The sequence below is a fragment of the Diadema antillarum genome, unplaced genomic scaffold, assembly GCF_040938485.1.
Source record: "Diadema antillarum isolate AM-2024a unplaced genomic scaffold, OU_Dant_1.0 scf00000087, whole genome shotgun sequence".
Lineage (NCBI taxonomy): Eukaryota > Metazoa > Echinodermata > Echinoidea > Diadematoida > Diadematidae > Diadema > Diadema antillarum.
Window position 1 is genome coordinate 2,216,352 of NW_027270976.1, and position 22,091 is coordinate 2,238,442.

The 22,091-nt window shown below is 38.0% G+C and overlaps 1 protein-coding gene across 2 annotated transcripts in view; it reads right to left on the reverse strand.

The window, feature by feature from the left end:
- The window catches only part of LOC139718064 (hypoxia-inducible factor 1-alpha-like), a 43,226-nt gene that overhangs the window by 19,714 nt on the left and 1,421 nt on the right, over positions 1 to 22,091 (reverse strand). For both annotated transcript variants that reach the window (XM_071629559.1, XM_071629558.1), the window contains exons 2-7: positions 18,870 to 19,057; positions 17,500 to 17,663; positions 16,107 to 16,334; positions 14,198 to 14,394; positions 13,186 to 13,292; positions 12,575 to 12,722 (exon numbers count right to left, since the gene is read on the reverse strand). In XM_071629559.1, the coding sequence (XP_071485660.1) occupies positions 12,575 to 12,722; positions 13,186 to 13,292; positions 14,198 to 14,394; positions 16,107 to 16,334; positions 17,500 to 17,663; positions 18,870 to 19,057 (1,032 nt within the window). The remainder of the gene's footprint in view (positions 1 to 12,574; positions 12,723 to 13,185; positions 13,293 to 14,197; positions 14,395 to 16,106; positions 16,335 to 17,499; positions 17,664 to 18,869; positions 19,058 to 22,091) is intronic.

A 22,091-nucleotide genomic window follows, 5' to 3' on the forward strand; every position in this document is an offset into this window, starting at 1 on the left:
ACACACAGAAAATGATTAGTAATTCAGTTTCCAAACATGCTTGCTCAAACCAAGGAGGTACTAGGCTCGCCTAGTACCTCCTTGCTCAAACTGCCATTCCTAAACTTTTTTGATGTGGATCATCAGATAAATATGATCAGATATGGTCTAATGAGAAATCATCGTGTATGATCTTTAGAATAATCCCATGCATAACGTAGCTGATATCGAATTAGGCTGCAAGGAGGCGTATGTTTGGTCTATACACTTTATCTCTGAGATGTATGCAGATGGCCGAGGTTCACACCTCCCATGTTGGCTGACGCTACCAAGCCCTGACAGGTGTTATGAAGTGCATCAACAGGGCAGGAATTCACAGAAATGACAAATGGTAATGACAAATCAATACTTCACATATGCACACATGCTGGGAACATGAATGTTCATATTCTTCTGGTATGCGGAGGCAAGAATAGGGGGAGTGAGATGACTAGTCTTCAAAAGTAGACTCTTTCCCAAAGCAATAGTATTACACTGTATTGCTATCTAATAAAACAGGGGTGTGTGAGGGCATAACAGAATACAGATTTATATAAAAAAAGTTTTGCACTTACAATGTATATCAAACATGAATGCAAGAAAAACTTAAATGCAGTATAAGGGGACATTTCCTCAAAAATAAATATGATTGATTGCATGCAGCAATATTAGAACACATCAGCAAAAGTTTTAAAACTGGACAATCTGTTCAAAAGTTATGAATTTTTGAAGTTTTGGTGCCGCTATTACTGGATGAGAGGACTACAACAGTTCCTGACGTCACTGCAGGCAACGATAAAGATATAAAGAGAATTCCACAAAATTTCATTTTTCATGAAAATTACACATTCCTTTGACTTTTCACCGGCATATTATGAGGGTTATATTATTCCCCTGCTTCATAAAAAGATATATCAACTGCTCTTTCACCAGGCTAGAAAAAGTCACTGATGTACACTAACTTGTAGCACTGTGAAAACTGGTACGTAGATGATGCCACAAACTGCTATTCCCTCTCCATCCTTACTCGTTACTACAACCATGGTTTCAGCGTGCATGAACCACCTCAGTACAAATATCATTATTACCTCTGCCATTGAAAAGGTTATTTTACTTTATCGCTGTTGGTTTGTCTGTGTGCAAAAAAATTGCAAAAATTTGTGAACGAAATTGGATGAAACTTACACGGAAAGTCGAGAATAACACAAGGAACAGATGATTAAATTTTGGTAGTGATCCAGGCATTTTTATGAATTTTTGAAGCATTTTCTATATTATTGCAAATAGGGTCAATGAGCTTGGGAGTTTAAGGGCGGACGTCCACTTGGGCGCGGACAAGCCCCGGAAGGGTTGCGGAAGCAAATTTTGTTATTTCGGCATCCTGTCCGCGACAGACGCGGAATAACTTTGTGAATCGGCTTGTCCTGGGACATTCCTAGGACTGTCCGCGGACTGTCCGCGGACTGTCCGCGGACTGACTGCGGACATTCCTAGGAATCACTCCGGAAGAGTGCGAAATACCTCGGAATATGCTAATCGTAGCCGGGCAGCGCGGAAACATTTAGGATTACACCAGGAATGAACGCGGACAATCAGGATGCCTTCCGGACAACAAAAGTTAGGCATGCGGACAAACTGCGGACAATACCAGGAAAATGGAAAGGTGCAAATTTGGCGCTGACTTTGACTTTTCCTCATTTGACTGCTCATTGATGCTCCTTGTTGTGCTTCAGCAGTAGCGGCTGATATTATACTGATATGATTGGTCAATATTATTTGATAAATGTGACCACCAAGAGTCGAAGAATAGGATTGCTTGCATGTCGGCTGACGACTCATTTTTTTTTTTTAATTTGTCTCATCTGGGAGAACATTTTTTCTCTGCCTACAGTCACATGGATGATATTCGTAAACTTTTTGAACCATATATATATATATATATATATATATATATATATATAATATACATAAAAATGCAAATGTATATATGTATAGTCATGTTGATAAGGTAGTCCATGCACGTGTGGGCAAGATAAAAAGATAAGTAACAAAACTGCAACAAAGTTCATGCTGTATTCACCGATTTATTTCTTCACAAGAAATAAACCGTTAGTGAATACAGCATGATCTTTGTTGCAGTTTTGTTACCTACTGTTACTTATGTTACTATATATATATATATATATATATATATATATATCTCATGGCTCGACACTAACTTTTTTGTTTGGTGGCCCGATGGGGCCACCAAAATCCTAAATTTCAAATTTTTGGTGGCCCGAGAGAAAAATTTGGTGTCCCGAAAAAAACAATAAAAAACATTAAAAGTCCTTTGTTTTAATGAGTCAAATATTTAAGTTTTATGATAGTAAGAATTAGAAGTTGGACAAATCTACTTATAAATAAACTTCAACAAACTTGCAACACTCACTCTCAGGCACTCATTCAATCCTTCTCATCCATCCTTTAAACAAATTTAACTGCTAATTTCCGGCGCAAAAAGTTACGAATTTATTGACATACTTTTCAAAAAATTTTGGCGGCCCGAGGCGGGCCACCAAATTTGCCCTTTTTTGAAATTTGGTGGCCTGACTTTCATTTTTGGTGGCCCTGGGCCACCGGGCCACCGTTAGTGTCGAGCCCTATATATATATATATATATATATATATATATATATATATATATATACAGGGTGTATATATTCTTTATTCCCTTTTTTTAGACGTGCTTTATCCATCGTGAAGTATATACATGTTTTGTCTGATACTTCTGTAGAGCATGCCAAATTGATCCTAATCATTAAATTTGTTTTTCTTTCTCTGATTTTTACCCTTGTGCATCTCTAACCCTCTCTTATTTTGATCACTTTTGAACATTACCAAGTCCGAGAATTTTTTTTTTCATGCTTAGAGGTTACTAGCCTATTGTCAATGACGTGTAAAAATGGGGAAATATTTGTAACCTACTTTAATTCACTTTTTTTTTGGGGGGGGGGTTCAGCTGGGCTCTCAAATTGGACAATCGAGTTTATTTGCAACTAAAACAAAAAAAAAGAAGAAAAAAATATTAGGTAGTAACAACTACGAAAATCATTCAGGTAAGAATGTTTCTGAAATGATTTGTGATGCTTAATGTGTACTTAAATATATACACTCAGCAAAAAAACAAAGCAAAAGAAAGACAGAAATTTATCACTTTCTCGAGTTCATGATTTATTGCTTTTTCTCTCATTTCACTTGAATTTTGAAGACAGAAAATTCTTCATTTTCCTCCATCATCTTTAGCTTTCATTGTTATTTTGGGCTTCAAAAATATTACATTGTAATGAGACCACAGGTATTTCTTTGCAATTGAATTCATGCTTTTTAGTGTGATGAAGTTGTCTTTTGTTCTAATATGTTGTATCATTAGAAAGCATTTACGTATGAATAACAACTTGTTCATGTTTATATAATACATTAACATTTAGCCAAAAATTCTATCCTTTTTCTTTCTGAGTGTACTTCCACCTACTTTTGTTATTTTCCAGCTGGGCTGTCACATGGAACAACCTAGTTTGTTTGCAAATAAAATACGAAAACAACATGAAGGAAAATGTAGTATAGTAAGTAATAGGAACCAGGAAAGTCACTCAGATGAAAAATAATTTCTGAAAAGATCAAATCAAAACAAACTTACTAGGAAGTTAGGGGGCTGATTTCACTTCTTTCTGGTTGCTTTTGGCACAGTCTCTACTACCTTCTTCTTTGCCTTCTGGGACCGGAAATTCCTTAGATTTACCTGTTCTTCATCGCTAGACGTAAGGTGTGCCTGTGATGGGGATATTTGCATGGGGGCCTCGCCTCCCTTCTTGCTCATTTTGCGTTTCATTGGCATGATACTCGCGGAAAGTGTCGACATTTTCGTGTCTGGATCACAAAATTTCCGCATCGGTTCCGGACACTTGCATATATAGATCCGCATCGGCTCCGCGCTGTCCTAAAACATTCCTGGTGTCTTCCGCTTTCATTCGGGAAGCTTCCCCACACCGCGGGATTCTTTCCGGTGCGTGTGCGGAAGGAGCGGAAGGGTTCCGGACAAGCGGGACATTCTCAGGACATCGTCAGGACAAGTCGCCGAAGGTGTCAGGAAGTTCATTTCCGCGTCCAAATTTTGGTCTCGATCAAAATTTGGATGCGGAAATTTTTCTCTCTACCAAAGGTGCGGAAACACCCGGACATGTTTAGGACAGTGAGCGGACACGTTCAGGAACGTGCGGACAGGTTCCCGAAGGAGTGCGGAATACCAAATTTGCATTCCGGGGCTTGTCCGCGTCTTGTCCGCGCCCTAGTGGACGCCTGGTCTAAGCTGCACGTAATTGAGCTTTGCATGTACATGTACTACAGCCCCGTGCTCTGCTCAAGGAGCTGTGCAGAAAAGCACTTCTTCTTATTATTTTTTGAAAGCTATTATTGGGAGGGATGTATGTATGGGTGGAAATGAGCTGCTTGGCAGAGGTCTGCGCCTTCCGAGTGCTTTTCTAGTTCAGACATGACTTGTAAAGAAGACAACTAAGCAGTGTGGGCAGCTCTAGTGAGTGCTCGCTGAAACCATCTCAACAAGGTTGGGAAGCAGACAAAACCAAGTTTGGCACAGCCAACTACAACTATCAGTGATGTAACATGACTACCTCCACCTCACACTCAGTAACAGGATTCAAATGTTTTCTGTTGAAAGAAACTCCAGCTCCATGGCTCATACCTATCAACTGCACATCCAAGCGCACTGTAACGAGACACTGATCTTCAAGGAAGGTTGAATGTTCAAGGGCAATCAAAGGGTGAACTAAACCTCAGTAGTGCAGACTTTCTCATTGCAGTCACAATGTGATCTTAAGAAAAACCTTTATGTCACTCATCAGACCATATCACTCATCTGTAGAGAGGCATGCTGGTATGGTTATCTCTAGCCTGCTCTATCAAGCTGTGCAATACCAAAGTATATTACACCAAACATAAAACACATACGTAGTATTAATACAGCGCATTGTACCATGATTATATGAATATTGTTAAGCTATTTCTTTTTAAAAAAAATCAAAATGGCTTTAATATGGTTCGAATGGAAAGTAACTACTAAAGGAATGACTATCATACACAAATGTGTCTTTTTATCACAAGAACTTTCATTAACTTTCAATTTTGTGGGACTACTTTACTGACAAAAAGTTTAATATCAATTATTATAAAATGGGTTCAAGAATGTAGCCAATAGGAAGCGCTGAAATGAGACACACCTCCTTCCTTTACTTCAGTACAACTGCACTGCCTGTAATCCTATGGTAGATTGCCGATCGTCTGTGCGCGCGGCAGCTCCTTTGATGAATTGCATGCATACGCGTACGCGCTGTCAATCCTGTAAACAACTTCTAGTTCGGGCTGCCGGCCGGCCGGCCTGTCTTCCCTTGTGCATAACATATGTGGCGTACGTACGTATACTGTACTATACGTACACTTTGTACAGTACAGTAGACCAAGCGTTATGGGACCGGACGCGTACATGGAGTCACTTTGAAGAGCAAATCCAACGATTTAGCAGGTTAATTCTCACGCCGTTTTCAGAGTATGTTGTCTAGTAGGCCTATATGAGGAGTCTATATCAAGTCTTTAAGGTAAAGGGTGCATATTCTATGTAAAATAAGTAAGTTTTCATGCGGGTGTCCGGAAACCCAACCCCCCATTATACTTATACTGTATGTGCGGGACTTCCGCGAGTGCGACGTGCGTAAAAGTTTGGGAAGAACATCTTCGGACGTCTTGACCCACAAAGGTACGTGAAAAACGCTGAAAAATGATGTTAGTTTTCGAATTTTCGACCCATTTTATAAAACGAATGATGCACAGGATTATTTCGTGGCGTTAGTGTAGGCGTAGCTCACTCTCGGGTATTTACAATGTAGTGCAACATGCACTCGGCTTCGCCTCGTGCATGTTTCACAATTGTAAATACCCTCGAGTGCACTACGCCTACACTAACGCACTCTATCCTGTGCATCATTTGTATACTTGCACACACTATCAACTTTATCTCCTTAGTTACACAAAGTGAGTATATGAAAATATAAATTACCGATTACTTATCTCTAATGTTCAACATTACAACCATACAATCATGGTTGATAATTTCTTTCCACAAGGTCCAGTTACGTGAAGAAAAGAATGATTTCCCTTTAATTCGAAATGTTCTCTTTTCTCACATCAAAGCAACATCTCCCCTTGACGTAGGCAGCATGAGTTGCGGTTCATCTATTTCCAAAGCAACAAATGACACTAAAAGCTTGGCCTGTTCCTAGTAATGCACTTCCCATATCGTGACACACATGGCTGTGAAGTATTACCAATCCAGACTTGGCATCTGTACATCACAATCTCACAGATGAGTCAGTCAACAACATTCATGCTCCCTACTTCCCAATCTGCATTGACCTTCCTTTAACATCCATGAAAGGCATTGTGTGATATCTGACTGTGAGAGGGATGTTTTGAGGTTAGTGACTCATCATACTGGTTTATAGAAGGAGGGATCAGAGTATCCCCCAAACAACTACCACAACTTTGTTTTCATTACTCATACCCACCATGTGAATATCAAGTGATACACAGTGTACTTTGACTGCATTATCTTTTATATGTTAACATGCAAATTAGTTGATCTGGGTAACATCTTGTGTAACATGTGTAAAATAATCTCACATGGTTGTTTTTGTCTGTTTATTCACACACTGCCTGGCAGCTGTACATTTTGTAAATCTTCCTGAATGTTAAGATTTAATTGACAGATATCCTAACCACCATGAAAACTTAGGATTACTTTGTACAGACAACTGATAGTGATTGACATCATCAAACTTTTTTCTTTCAATTTGCCTGGATTTCTTTTAGAGTGCTAAGTTCCTTGTTGGATGCATCTGCAATTTATACAATAACAAATTCAAACAATGATAAAAACACACTTTTCTTTTCGCACAGAGCAGTGAAATGATTGTTCCTGACTATAACCTAGAAGTTCATGCTTAGAAAAGCATTAACGTATAGCAGACTGGTATTTCTCTTTCACAAAAGAAATCAGCACATAGAAATACTGTAAAATTTCATATGTCGCCAAAATAGCACAAGAATAAGAGCTGAGCATAATCAAAACTCAATCATATTCGATCATTGGTTCACATTACGACTAACAACTTTTCAAGGTAGGATGGATTCTCATCTACTCTCTAGATGGACTTGTCCCATCATGATGCCTGCTGTGAATTCCCAGGTTTCTACTGATTTAGGTGCTGTAACATGAGTCCCCGGGGCTGCATGAGAGAGGAGAGAAGCCGGTACTAATCCCCTCCCACGGGTCCCGGTGTCACAGCTTAAGCATGTGAACCTTCCCAATGAAGTGCAAATGTAATTCAATATCAGCCAACTACACTGTCTAATAACAATGCATTTGTGCAAGCTGTAGTCCCTAGGATCCCACATACCACAACCATAGGAGCCAGTCATGCCTAATTGGAATCCATCAATCACAGACAACATGAAGAAGAAAGCGCCATACAATGATACCTGTATCTCAGCATGGGTTATGACTACACTGATTGTGACAGAATAACTTGAAATCAACATCGTAAGAATGCAAACCATCTAAGTGGCAAAGTGCCCTTTTCTCTTTGACTATAATCCCAACAAACCCACAGACCCTGTGTAGCTTAGTACACAGTATGATGCCTGATCTGTTTAATCCCTTTTCACCATGAGAAAGAGACAGAGTGGAAATACATTTGAAACGCAAATACAAGGACAACATATCATGAGCTTCATGCTACTTTTAGCTGTTATGATGTTACTTCATCTGCAGATGTAATCATTTTTCTGCTCAGTTTGAAACTACAATTGCCCCAATAATCCCCAATATCCGCGGGAGGCATGGGAACCCTGAAACATTACACAAGTCATGTGTTGTCGTATCTGCCAAATGTCAGAGCTCTGCGCTGTAACTCGTTGATTCAGCCAACGAATTTAGGTGCGAATCCAGTCGCTCAACGCCTCCCTCTCTAGTCCACCATATTTGCAGGGATGTTCTTCTCTCTCCTCCAAAGATCAGGTGGCTACCAGGCCCGCATCCCTAGCCCTGAGTCCCACCCATTCTTGGTGTTGTCGCTGTGATGCTGTTGCCAGGTGAGCATCAGGGTTGGATCACAATCAGGAGTCACTCAACACCCTAACCTTCATGACATCACATTGGAGAAGCCAGGCTCATGTCGCAGTCTGACCCCATGTAAAGGTCAACCTACTGAGTGGCTAGGGGGGTAACAGCAAGTGCCAACGTGAAGCTTGTTTATCCCTCATTACATCACCTAGTCTAACAAATGCTCAGACACTGTTTAAAACTTGAGGGATGTCAGATAAAACCTTTAGATCTGAGGGTTGGTGTTTAGTCTGAAAAGGTATTTGATTGTTTCCAGATATGGGGCTGGGCAGTCTGAGGTAGAGCTTTGATGTCATACTGGTGATGCACTATGCCCATCAACACAGTATGTGTATGAGTGACTTTGCTGGTCAAATAAATAGGTCAAATCAAACTATAACAGGTGTTACAACTCTCATCAGGACATTCAATACTGTCATAGTACCCAGGCTCTTGGGTAGGATGTTTCATGATGCTAATACACAGAAACTAAAATACATATATGTAGGCCTACATGCACATGTGAACAAAAAGCAAAATAAAACAAAACAAAACAAAACAAAACAAAACAAAACAAAACAAAACAAAAACAACAACAAAACAACAACAACAAAACCATACCATTATAAAGAAGTATTGACAGAATGTACATAAAACAAAAAACTTTATATAATATCTCAAATCATACCCTTTGTACAATATCACTACAAACTTCACTTGAACTTACAAATCTGCAAAGTGTCAAGCACAATTCAGTACCATCATACTCTCAGATCCTGAAATACTCTGTGATTTGGTCTACACTATCCAAATTTGCACAATGATTATCTTTCATCCTCCATAGACTCACAGCAGGCTCCCTTGCATTGATTTAATTTCCATTATTGATTCAGAAATAGTTCATGAATATATAAGCTCCTTCCTAAGATGAGTGTCTTTGCTGGATTATCATTGAAACTGACTCAAGCCTCAGGCAACGCTGCACACTGGCACTGGTCCGACGGTCTCTGACCAGTAAAAATCACTGTCACAACAGTAACTTTTTGAGGAATGGACCAGTAAAAAATTGAAAAAACTGGGTACCTACTGGTCCGACAGACAGGTCGAACCAGTATAAAAAAAAATGGGTTAGTGTGCAGCCCTGCCTTAGGCTAATGACAAACTCTCCATATACTCTGTGGCACTTTGGGTCTCTGTATCACAACTACTCATATCAATGGAAAGCTATGCCACAACAACAATGCACCCACCATCAGAGTCTATCACTGAGCCCCAATACCAGGCATTATCCACCCGTGAGCTCATAAATGCTTCAGGTTACAAGTGTGCTATGGTATGAAACAGCCCAATAATACACAACCTGGCATCATTGTTTATGTACTTTAAACAAATGCCTAAGACAAAAACAATTTCAGTTCAACCTGATTTACCATTAACCTACAAAATGAAATAAATGGTTATCATATCAACAACAATGAAACGGCCAAAATTGCCTTGTAAACAACATATAAACAACAAAACTGAATTATGATTGCTGTAGATCCAATGTCGAGTTGTACACATACAAAGAGGAAAACCATTTCCTTATTATACGAAAAATTATACAGTACTTTTCCCCATTTACTCCTTAATTGAAAAATAACATCATATCTGAGCATCTAATATATATATCATTGTGAAGTACAAGGTCACTTGGAACAGAAGTCAAAGGGGGAAGACAGCCAAATAGATGGAGAAATTATTGAGATCTCAATATGAGCTAAGTAGCTCATACCTTGCTAGATAACAAAGCATGAATGCAGGGAAATTACACAGGCTCAAGTGGTAATTTCAGTGTATATCACACAAATATTGATAATGAAGTTATTACATCACAAAGATAGGAAAGTACTCTAACACAGCATTCACTATGCACCCCTAAATTCTAGCTTGGTTATGAAATGTGAATGACACATTGCTAACACTCATGCTGCTCACTTGTATGCATCACAAAAATATCAATAATTGAACTTTTGCTCAAAATAATGTTATTCATGATGTAGGTGTTCTCAAGATTTATTAACAACACTTTTTACACTTCAAACTCCAAGTATTTGAACTTTAAACCTGTTACACTTGGAAAGACAGAAGTGCAAAAAATACCCACAAACAAACAAACAGACAAAACCAGTCAGCACTTTAGATGAGGAAGATGATCCCCCCCCCCCAAAAAAAAAAAAAAAAAAAAAGTTATCTTAAAAAATACTTTCTCTTTCAAAATTGAAAGAGAGTAACGTTCCTTTCTTTATTCTAGGATGCCAAGGGACCTTCCTTGAATAAATGAAAGCTTAGTAGTGTATGAAGCCTTTGCTTTCTTATATGTGACAATTTGATGCATTTCCCCCATTTTTTATGACAATAGCCCACAGGTCTCTCCTCTTCATTTGTAATGCAATTTAAACCCCAAGTATTAATATGACATTATGGCTGCATGCCATAGCATGTTTCAATAGAGATTACATCTGTCTCTGCTGTTATTGAATACCAGACACTTGACATTTAGGTAAACAGAATGCAAATGTGAGGCACAATGTATCTCGCATAATAAGAAATTGTCTGGTCTCTAGACAGTGATAAAAGAGTGTGGGTCATATGTTAAGCCAGTAGATTTCATTGGCATGCAGCTTGCGCACAATCCCAACGGCACTATATCCATAAGCTGACAGTCTCTGTAACATGTTATTCAGCTTATTGACAGGTACAGTTGAATGAGCAAATTGTTCTATTTTCCCTGTAATATTCCAGTTTGACTCTCAAGTCAGGTAAAGACCATGTCTGTTTGTGATACATGTGGGGGTATTGTGGGCAATCAATCATTGTACAACAGCGGTAAATACCCAGTGAGCTTGTCATGGTGTAGCAGTGGAATCATGATTCTTCATCATGATCCTTACAAAGAACCATAGCCATTGCTCTTTTGAGGTTTGCCATCAAATTGAATCACATCTCTTCTTCATCATCACATATATATTACAATCCTTTATTGGAGTGAGGCTCCCACTACAGCCGGCCAAACTTACGGTTGAATAACCCTATGTATTCATCTCTAACACCACTCCTGTTTGATACTACGGACAAAAGAATTTTCAACTGCATGTACGACACTGTATAGGAAGTAAAAATGTAGGTCAAAGTGTCATGCTGAATGCACCATTGCCGACTCGCACAATGAATTTAACCAACCTACAGAATGGAAATCTGACAAACACAAGCATCTATTCTGACTCTAAATTCCTACAATGCTCTTCAATGTAAGAGCTGCTTGCAAGTCAATTCTGACACATTCTATTCAAAAAGTTTGTAGTATTTTAAGAGTGAAACAAAATGCATGCCACAGTTTCATCACACATGAAAGGAAATATGATAGATGAGAATCCAATGGAACAGTGTTCCCCAGCAGCTGAAGTGTATTGACTATATAAACATTAAATGTGGGAGACTGGTAACACTACTCACATATATAAGTTTCAATCCACTGCAGAGTAAGAGAAAGAGAAATGGTAATCTCTCCTTCCACTTTATTTCTCTCCAGAAATCACTAGTTTTGAAGAGGAATGAAACCCCAAGTACATGTAAAATGTGCATTGAGTGAATGCAGAAATGAGAGTAGAGCATGTCAGCGTACTGTGAAGTAAAACAGACAATTCTTTCAAAAGTTATGAAGTCTCAACATTTTGGTGCTGTCACTGCTGGATAAAAAAGTCTACAACATTTTGCGATGTCATGCATGGACAATATACAGAAAACAAATTCAATGTATTTTCATTTTTCTAGCATAATGGAAAAGCATTTGAATTACCTATTTTTAGAAAGCAGGGAATCATATTTAATACCCTGAACATATGTCACTATGGGGGGGGGGGGGGATGAGTACTTTTCATTAAAAAAAAAGAAATTTAGTGGAATTCTCTTGACATTCTCTTCATGTCACTGTGCATGCATGACGTCACAAACCATTGTAGTCTTCTCAAGACAGTGATGGCCACACTGAAACCTTAAAAATGTATTACTTTCGAATGGATTTTCTGATTATTCCTCTAACTGCACTGATGTGTTCTACTAATATTGTTGCATTCATTCAATCCACGCATATAGAGCTGGGTTTCGTTCCTTTTCAAAACTAATAAGTAAAAACATATACATGTATTACCAACACGAAGACAGTTTCCTTAGGGGTATTTACTGTCTACCGGTGTGCTTAATTCTACTCGGTATATTTCTTTTACACATTTACACTTTTGACTACTGACTGATCTGTAGTTATGAATATAAATAACAAGTGTGTAAGCATGCAGTAAGACTAACCTTATGGTGTAATTGACACAAACAATGCATTGTGGCTTGTTGGTCTTGTTGTTGTAGATTATTGTTGCCTGCGTTTCCAGCCACATGTAGCCACCACTCTTTGCAAGAAAGCGATACCGGCCTGTTGATGTCTGCCCCTTGGCAAACACTGTAAGTCAAATGTCAATATGAATAGCTAAATAGAACACTGATCTATTTTTGACAAGACACTCACAGCATATTGAAGAGTTTAAACTGTAAGTATGCAATATCTAGTAGATCTTTGCATCTACATAGATAACTTTCTTTTTCATTTATTTACTGTCACAGTCCTTTGGACTTACACCATTTGTTTTTTTATAGGTTATCTATAGAGTATTTGGAAAGCTAAGATAATAAATGAGATACATTGAGTTGTCCTCCCTCGCATCAGACAGGGAAATTTTGTCTTTCGTGTAGTTCTCTTATATCCGTGTACCAAGCGGATGTATCGAAACATTAAATGGATATACTCATGAATACGGAAAAAGACCTAGAATAGCATAGAAAAGTATACATCGTGCAAGTGAGCTTGTAGATGTAAGGCAACTAGGAGGTGAAAACTGGACAAACACAAACGACAAGCGACTTACGATCTCTGTGACTCTTGTCAATGAGTTGTCCGTCCAGAGCGTGGTAGTAGTCATAGAAAGATTTGCCTACCAGTTCATTGGGTTTGTATCCCATCAACTCCTCAATCCTACGTAAAAATACCATACAAATAAAAAAGAAGAAATATAGCGTCACTTGGATTATGTCAACAGTAACAGCTCACTAGACCTGACATTGCTTCGTGATATTTTAAATGTCACTTGTACAGTGACACAAACACTACTACTCTGAAGTTATGTTGCAAGTGAAAATGCAAGCATTTCCAAAGGATGAAATTCTTGTACATTAAACCGTAATGATAACAATCTCAATAAGTGAAGGAACCCCCCCCCCCAAAAAAAAAGAAGAGAGTAAAATTCAAGGAAACGACAGAAGGGAAAGGGTGTAAGAAACAGTAAAATGAAGGATGTGCAGATATGATACTGTAGTAAAAATTTACTTTAAAGAAACTATTGTTTTTTCAGACATGGCTGCTGGATGGATTCAGTGCCAAGAAAGCAGCAAACCCAAAAACTAAAAAAAGAAAAGAAAAGATATTTAGCTGTAGATCTTGGTAATCATAATAATTTGCTAAATCTGTACAAAAGTAGGTCAAGTGAAAAATAAGGGACCGGTCATAGATGTGAACTTGTCATCTACTGCTCATCGGACAGCCAAAATACCAACTGAGCTAAAGATTTTCTTCATCTCAGGAAACAAAACATCTTGAAAAAAAAAAAAAGGCACAGCACTATTTTGTACTTATAGTTGGGATACTATGCAATGAAAACCATGTCTTTTTTTTTCTCTCTCTCTCTCTAACTCCAAGACACCTACACATAACCCAAACAGTGATTTTAAATAGCTCTTGTAAAGCTTCAAACTTGAATCTCCGGCAATTGTATATCCTGTCCACTAGTACTGGAGTTTGTTCTTTGAAAAAGAGAGTAAAAATACAATACCGAATGAGTTCTAACACCTGTGAAGCTCATTCTGGTGTAAGAGATGCCTTACTTTTCATCACAGTATGTGAACTTCATGTCCATACTGTGTCTTGTGAGAAATGCACTGCAGTCCAGGGGGATCTCAATGTTTGAGGGGTGTGGGATGGGACTGGCGATCAGGACCAAACAGGGAGACGAGGGTATGCGGTACCCCATGGCAGCTGCTTCTGAGACAGAAAGTTTCATGTGGCCTTGGCAGTGAATAACCTATAAACATGGAAGGAAAATCACAACCATAAGGCAGGGTACTACCAATCCACTTGGCTGCTTGGCCTGGACAAAACTCACTGCCTGTCTGTACCCATGGCAAGTACCGATGAATGGGTACTTGCCTGGTCAAAGTATGGAGGTTGTACAAGTATTAACATATCATTTAACATTGTACCATAATTGTATTAACTAAAGTTGTATTAACTTTGAAAACAAGCAGGAGCAAAGAAAAAAAAAAGTTTTCAAAATGTCCTGTGTGTGTAATCTGCTATACAGACACCTGTAGACATATGACAATAGATTTTTTTTTTTTAATTATTAGACTTATACAAGAAGATTCTAACCTCAAGTTTTACAACCAGTTGTGCAATGTTTACGTTGGGTGACATTAGACATGTGACATGTATTTTGACATCAAAACTGTCCTTGAAACATACCATTTGCTTGCTTTGCTAGAAATTTCTATCATGTTTGTGAAATATCTAGCATATTTGATATGAAACCTCCTCAAATTTATAGTCTCTCACAAATGGTGTGCAGATTTATAGACTGACGGGTAAACAGGCTGACATTTATAGAGGGTCAAATGGTTGATTCATGGAGACCCTGCATGCAATGCAGCAGCAAACTCAACTTTACTGCTCCTGTATCTACGAGTCATTGAAAATTACAGCTTAACAGCTGGCAGAAACTACATTTAGACTTTAGCACTAGACTGATATCCCCACTGATCAGGTTACTTTTAGCTGATTTATATCTGCAGTGTGTACAGTACAAATGGCTATGACAATGCAATCATACTGTACAGGATCTACAAATCCAACTGAATGTAAATTTGCACACCAGGGCGAGGGATTTGTTTGTCTTTATGACAAACCTTAAAGTCGTGGAGATTAGCCAAGGTCATGAAGTTTTACAAAATGCAGATCTCAAAACAAAATTCCTTTAACAAGGGTGATGATCAGATCAGAAGCTTGTCTTCAAAATCACACAGAAAATATGTTTACTTTGAAGGTTCTTTTTATGATGTGTATTACCTTGTGCATTTTTTATGGCAAATGCTTGTAGGATTTAACAACAATCCTGACTATGTCGCTCACTACACATTTGGCCCATTTACAACAAACTGCAGATATTCACAGTGGAAACAAAAAACCCTGGTCTTCACGTTAGGTAATGACATGTACATCCTGCCCACAAGCACAACTTTGTGTTACTTTATCTCACTTGATATTGATGTATGAGACTATTCTGATACATCTGACTTTAGATTTGATTCTATTTGATTTGATTTGATTTGATTTATTCACAAAATGCATGTAAATACATTATATACAAATACGTGGTATACACATGTAGTTTGTACATGGAATATCATTTTGTGTGGATCGCCATAAACTATTAAAAGCCTGACAGGGATGTCCAAGAGATATATATATTATTCATATACATACAGAAACATTATAATACAAGAAATGTATCATGTATTACACTGATAATATGTACAAAATAACACAAATATTGATTCCTCCTAATTCATCTTCTGCTTTCATTACTGACATACATTCACAAAATCATAGCATAAACTATATCTACCGAAAATGTTGTACATTATAACATAATGATAGAATGTAAAGGTGATCTTTCTACTAGTAATAAAGGTAACAAAAAGTTAAGTTAATAGTTTCAGTACCACACGTGAAGTATACCTTATATGTGGCTGCCTTCAGGTTGACAATCTTCCCTTTTGGTGTCAGTGTACACTTCATTCTGATGAGGAAGCTGTGATGCTGCCTTTCACTTGATGATGATAGTAATGTGGATGATGATGAAGGGATGTTTTGAGAGAGACCGGGTCTGTCTGAGAGCTGTTCTCTGATCTCATCGTGGTCACAGGGGTGAGTGTAGTCATAGATGCTATGGCCCATGAGATCCACCTTGGACAGGAAGCACAAATTAAACAGTTTCAATGAGTTGAACAATGTGACATGTCAATAATAGTAATCTATAAAGTAAATCCAAGTTACAAAATGTAGACAAGACAAGTAATTAAACGTCTTTTTAAAATTCCCCAGAAATAGTGTTAACAATCGCAAATTAAGAGTGTAAAGTGTGATCTGTTTTCTGTGTGTATGTGCATGCCTTTGTTCGTGTGATTACACGTACAAAACAGTATATTAAACATTGTTAAATATTTGAGCACACATCTGGGGATGTTAGTGTGCATCTGTCTTTCATTATCAGTCTTTATGCCATATTCATTGTATTTGATGATCTTATTTTGTGTGTGCTCTCAGTTGTGCTGAAATATGTCATTTGCATATACAGTATACACATAGTACAATGTATGTCACATACAGCTTATTGTTATACCACATTTGCTATTGTTTAGTATCCTTTGTTCCTGTTTTGGTTTTGGTTTCAAAGGCTTATGTTTATCTTTTCAAACAATATCTACATTGTATTGATGATTTATGTGCAATGCACAAACAGTAAGCTGCCAATCCTTTCATGAGAATTTCCTTTCACAGGTCATGAACTGTGGCAAACAAAGATTGAAAATGACAGTTGTAATTCATGCTACAACACAAAACATGTACTGTAGAAATACATGGTAATAACACTTTGGAGGGGAACACATCTCAAACTGTAGTGGTAATTAAACTTATCTCTTCTTCTCAACACACTGATGATGATGATGATGCAAGCCTCCTATATTTCGAATAACACCATTATTCAAACCTCATTCTTCCACACTGGTGTATTTCATTCATCTTTTGAACAAGCACATGTTACATGTATTTCATCTGTTTTACCGCTGCTTTTGGAAAACTAGAATAGAAAATAAATATTCTGGTATTTCAGCATCATATTAAAGTGTAGGAGCAATGTACTTTCTTATACACAAAGCTGTTTTCGGTTTCTGTGATGCAAGGAGCTTGGTACATGTACTTTACCATGTCAAATATCACACAGCAATTTTGTCCTCTGGCTTAATATGCATCTCTGTATAAAAAATTACAAAAAAATGTGTAAATCATCAAATTCCTTGTATGCATTTACTCAAATTATGATGGGGACGGGCTAGCAACGCAGGATTACCTGGTTGATTCCTACAAATTTTGAGACATTTTCTGAGATGAAGACCATGTCTCCCTCTTGTGACAAGATGAGGAGGAATCCATCCAAAGACTTCTGGTAGTGTGGATCCATGATTTGATCCAGGGCTTTCACTTTGCTGTCTTCTTTCTCCTCCACTTTGATTTCTATACCCAGAATAAAATAATCACAGCATGTTGATTAATACAGAACTCTTCATATACATTGTACCTAATTATTTCATTTTTTGGTCAATTATACTGTACAGTAGTATAATTTCAGTATACAAGTAGCAATATGAAAAAAGGTAAATGTTTGAAGATTTCTTGATAGCTGTCATATCACATATTTTATATTGTAAATCAAAAGAAGAGATCAGAGTAGATTTGAAATTTTTATAACTGGATTTATGTTTGCTATTTCTGCTTTTGGTTTTGTCTCACATGTAATTTGATACCATGTTCAAATTGGTACTGTAAAAGTGGAAATTTTCGCGGTGTTGAAATTTTCGCGCATTTCGCGCAACCAGAAACTAGCGCGAAAATAAAAGCACTCGAATATTTTTGCTCGCCATATGCTCCTGTGCGTGATGTCATGATTCCGCGGAATTAAAAACACGCGAAACTCTTCTTACCCTGCGAAGCGCGAAAAATTAGTCGCGCAAAAATATCCACTTTTACAGTATTCTAAAGAGTAAAAACAAATGAACAAAACTGCAAAGGTTCCATCAATAGTACATGTAGAAATCAAATTGGTAACAATACATCTGTCACGCTTTTATATTTTTCATAGATTGCCGATATTACTAGTCACATTGGACAAGGTGATGATGTCATCATCATACAAATCTTCTACTCGCCTGAACATAAGTCTTCAAAAGGTTAACCAGGCTAGCGCTATTTTGGCGCTGCTGTAAGCTACATTGTAGCACCAGGCGCGGGCCAGGCTCGGGCCAAAATTACTTGCATGGTCAAAGGTCACAATTACCTGGCCGTGCCTCCGCCGGAGCGTGCGTTCAGTTACCATGGTAATTATCCCTTACGAGGCAAAGTTTGTGAATGGGTCATCGTAAAAGTAGCGCGGCTCTGCTATACAATGTGTAGTTACTGAGTGCAATTTTTACTGCTTGGCGCGGGCCAACTTAGCTCGGGCCAGGAACTGGCCAAAAATGCACGAGTTACTGAAAGGGGTATGAAATACCTACAATTTGCACACAATTAAGTCTGTGATATAAATCACTCATAAAGTCGAAGATCATATGAAACATATGGGCTTTGGAAAATCTGAACTCGTTTTGAATTAAAATCAACCTACATGCAACATATCAACCAAAATCAACATACTGACAAGTCATTGGATGAGTTGTACATTACCTTTAGGGAGAATCTTGCCAATTTTGAGGAAACTGAGTACAAGTCGCATGATTCCTGCCTTGTCCAGCTGTGCACAAACATTGTGTGCTAGTGGTAATGTGTGTGCTAGTTCATAAAATATCTCTGTCTCTTTCCCTCTCCGGCATCTTGCAGCATTTCTTGATTTTTCTTTCCTCTTTTCTGAGTTTCTGCAACAAATTATAAAGGAGAGTGACAGATTGACTACAACTCTAATGAACATATTATTTCCTTTCAATTTGTGACAAGTCTTAAACATCCCAACAGTGCAACCAATGTTACAGTACAAGCATTTTTTTTTTTTTTAATATGAGAAGCAAGTAAAGTTAAATGTTCATTTCCTTTCCAATCTCATGCTCCTAAAACACATCATTCAGAGTAATGTCACAATCTGTCTTAAAATTTGAATTCAACACTGACAAAGAACTTCTATGTTTTGTTTCAGGTGGCAAATCTTCCTTGAAGAAGTGAATACTGATATTCAACTTGATAACATATTGAATGCTGCCCAAAATAGCAAAAGTGGCAACTAAAAATTTATTCCACAGTACAATGTCGTATTCTCAGCAGGTACATGTACAATAGTACACAATCAATTTGTCAATGCCAATTCTCGCTATCGCCAATGACGTAAAAAGTACCCGGATGTTGATTTAAGCGTCATTTACGGTGCATTATGGGATAGTCCGGTAGCAAAGTCACTTCCGTTCGTACGCGCGTGATACGTGACTAATGCTATTTACACACACAACTGATTGTATCCTACGTGTAATTCCGGTTTTCTCGACTTGAATTACAGCTTTAATATGATTTGAAATTTCTCCATTCTTAAGAAATTGCTGTTAATACGACTATTGGTTGTTGCTGCGAAGCTGCCATGTGTTGTTCGCACGACAATAAATGAAAAAAATCTGCAGAAATAGGACCCTTACTGGCATACGAGACGTGACGTGGCCGCGTGGGTGAAGTTTGCGGGTGACTCCACAGCGCAGTACGTGCACGCGCGACTTACTAGTAGTGGTAGTAGCACTAGTAGTAGGCCTACGTACATTGTACGTACTTACTTGGAAGAAGTTGCTTCGGAGACAGGATAAGTTTGAGATCACTGTTTGTTCCCGATTGTGTTCGCGACATTTCGACAGAGAACAAATAAAAAAAAGATGGGCATTCCATGACGATATACTGTATATCCAGGTGGGTGAATATTTTCCAGCATATTTTCAGCGTATGCAGAGATGACTGATCTGTGATGCGTGCACATCGATTGCATGATCGAGCAGTAGAAATTCTACACTGTACTGCCGGTGTGTTAGCTTATGCGCTGTGTGCAGTGGTGCATGCTAATGCAAGGCCGGCCGCCGGAGGGGACTACAGTGTACGAGTATGACAGGCCTGGCCACTCACTGGCTCGGGCGGTACAGGGGCCTACTGTACTAGTATCACAGAAGAACTCTTTTAGAGTTCTGTGACTAGTATCCGTGGTCGGCGCTGCGCTGTAGGTAAGGTACACGTACGTGCACGCTAGCATTGTGCAAATTATGCCCCGTGCCGGAAGTGCCCTTGCTACCAAGTGCACTACATCTTGACGAAAAAGCCACATCCGGGTACTTTTTACGTCATTGGCGATAGCTAGAATTAAGAAACTTGTTCTACTGTACACTTTGAATAACAAATCATTGCATTAACATTGTGCAAATACCGCTAACAAAAATGGCTAGCAGGCACTGGTGTGTTACCGGTACTTGATTAATTCCATGGCATGTATTGTAATTTATTGTACCCTGTTGGGCAACAAGTTCAATACAGCATATTGCCAAGATACAATTGTATGAAGCTTTACTTGCATAATACAGAAAGAAAACGAAGCTATCATTGACTAAACTAAACATTTACGTTGTACATGTAGTATGTCCTCTGTTGGTGAACCTGATAAGAATTAAATTTACATTTTATATGCATATTCCTGTAGAGATCATCTACTGTACACGTAAATGGGTTTTCATATCTTCATCAATGTTCTGTAATTAGTGTAAAATTTGCACATTTGGTCATCCATTTCTTGGATGGACCAAATGAGAAGTTGAAATACTAGTATGGAGTTTGAAAGATTACATGTACATTGTAGCTCAAAGAAAGAATCACAAGTACAACCACTGTACAAGCTGTAGCATAGTAGAATAATGCAACAAACCTAACATAAACCTTCATAAAGCCTTCATCTTCAATCTGAACCTATCTTCCATCCCCCTCCCACCACAAAAACTCACAACAATCCAGTGTTATTATTAAATAGCATTGGTCATGTGAACAAAAACAAATCTTCATCTGTACTTAGAACTGGCCTACAATACCGACATTTCTTTTTTTTTTTCTTTTTAATACAGGGGTGGTGCATAACCACACCATGTACAAAGTAGACTACATTGCACAGCACACACCATTCTCTAATCACCTCTTCATAAACATGCTACTGTACATGTAATGTACTGATGGTCCCACCATAAATTGGGAAATTCCCATGCAAAATACCAGTGCAAAAATTACTACAGTTCAAGTACAAGGAAATGCGTACTGTAGAAGACCCTACTACGCAGATACAGGTAAATGCATAGTATCAAATTTACATATCCAATTTCATTCAGTTGACGTCTGAAGGCATTAACTCTTCACTTACCCCATCCTACAGTGTACAACTGTACACAACTATTCCAATTTCTCTATGGTATTTATAATGGGTTCTGCATCAAGTAACTATCAATATCAATTACATTGTAGCACATGATTGTTTTAACAAAACCTATATTTTGTGATTTCATTAATGATTTTGTGTTTCTATTGGCATTCAAAGGCAGTGTAAAATATGTTTGTATAAAAATGAGGAAAAACAAGAATAAAATGTATTCCATTCTTTCCTTTCCCAACTATAGACCATCTCAATATTTAAAACAAAAGTTGATATTTATTATAAATTTTGAATATCAGAATGCATGGCATCAATACAGTGTACATGTACTCGTATATACACCATGTACAAAACAATTTGTATACGCACAATATACAGTAGATCAACACTCTACATGTATGTAATTCAGTATAATAGCCATTTATAAAACTCATCGATTTAATGATTTGCTTCCAAATGCTTATTAACTACAGCTAGTAGTGTAAGCACTGTGAAACAGTACCATTGTACCATTGTGTACT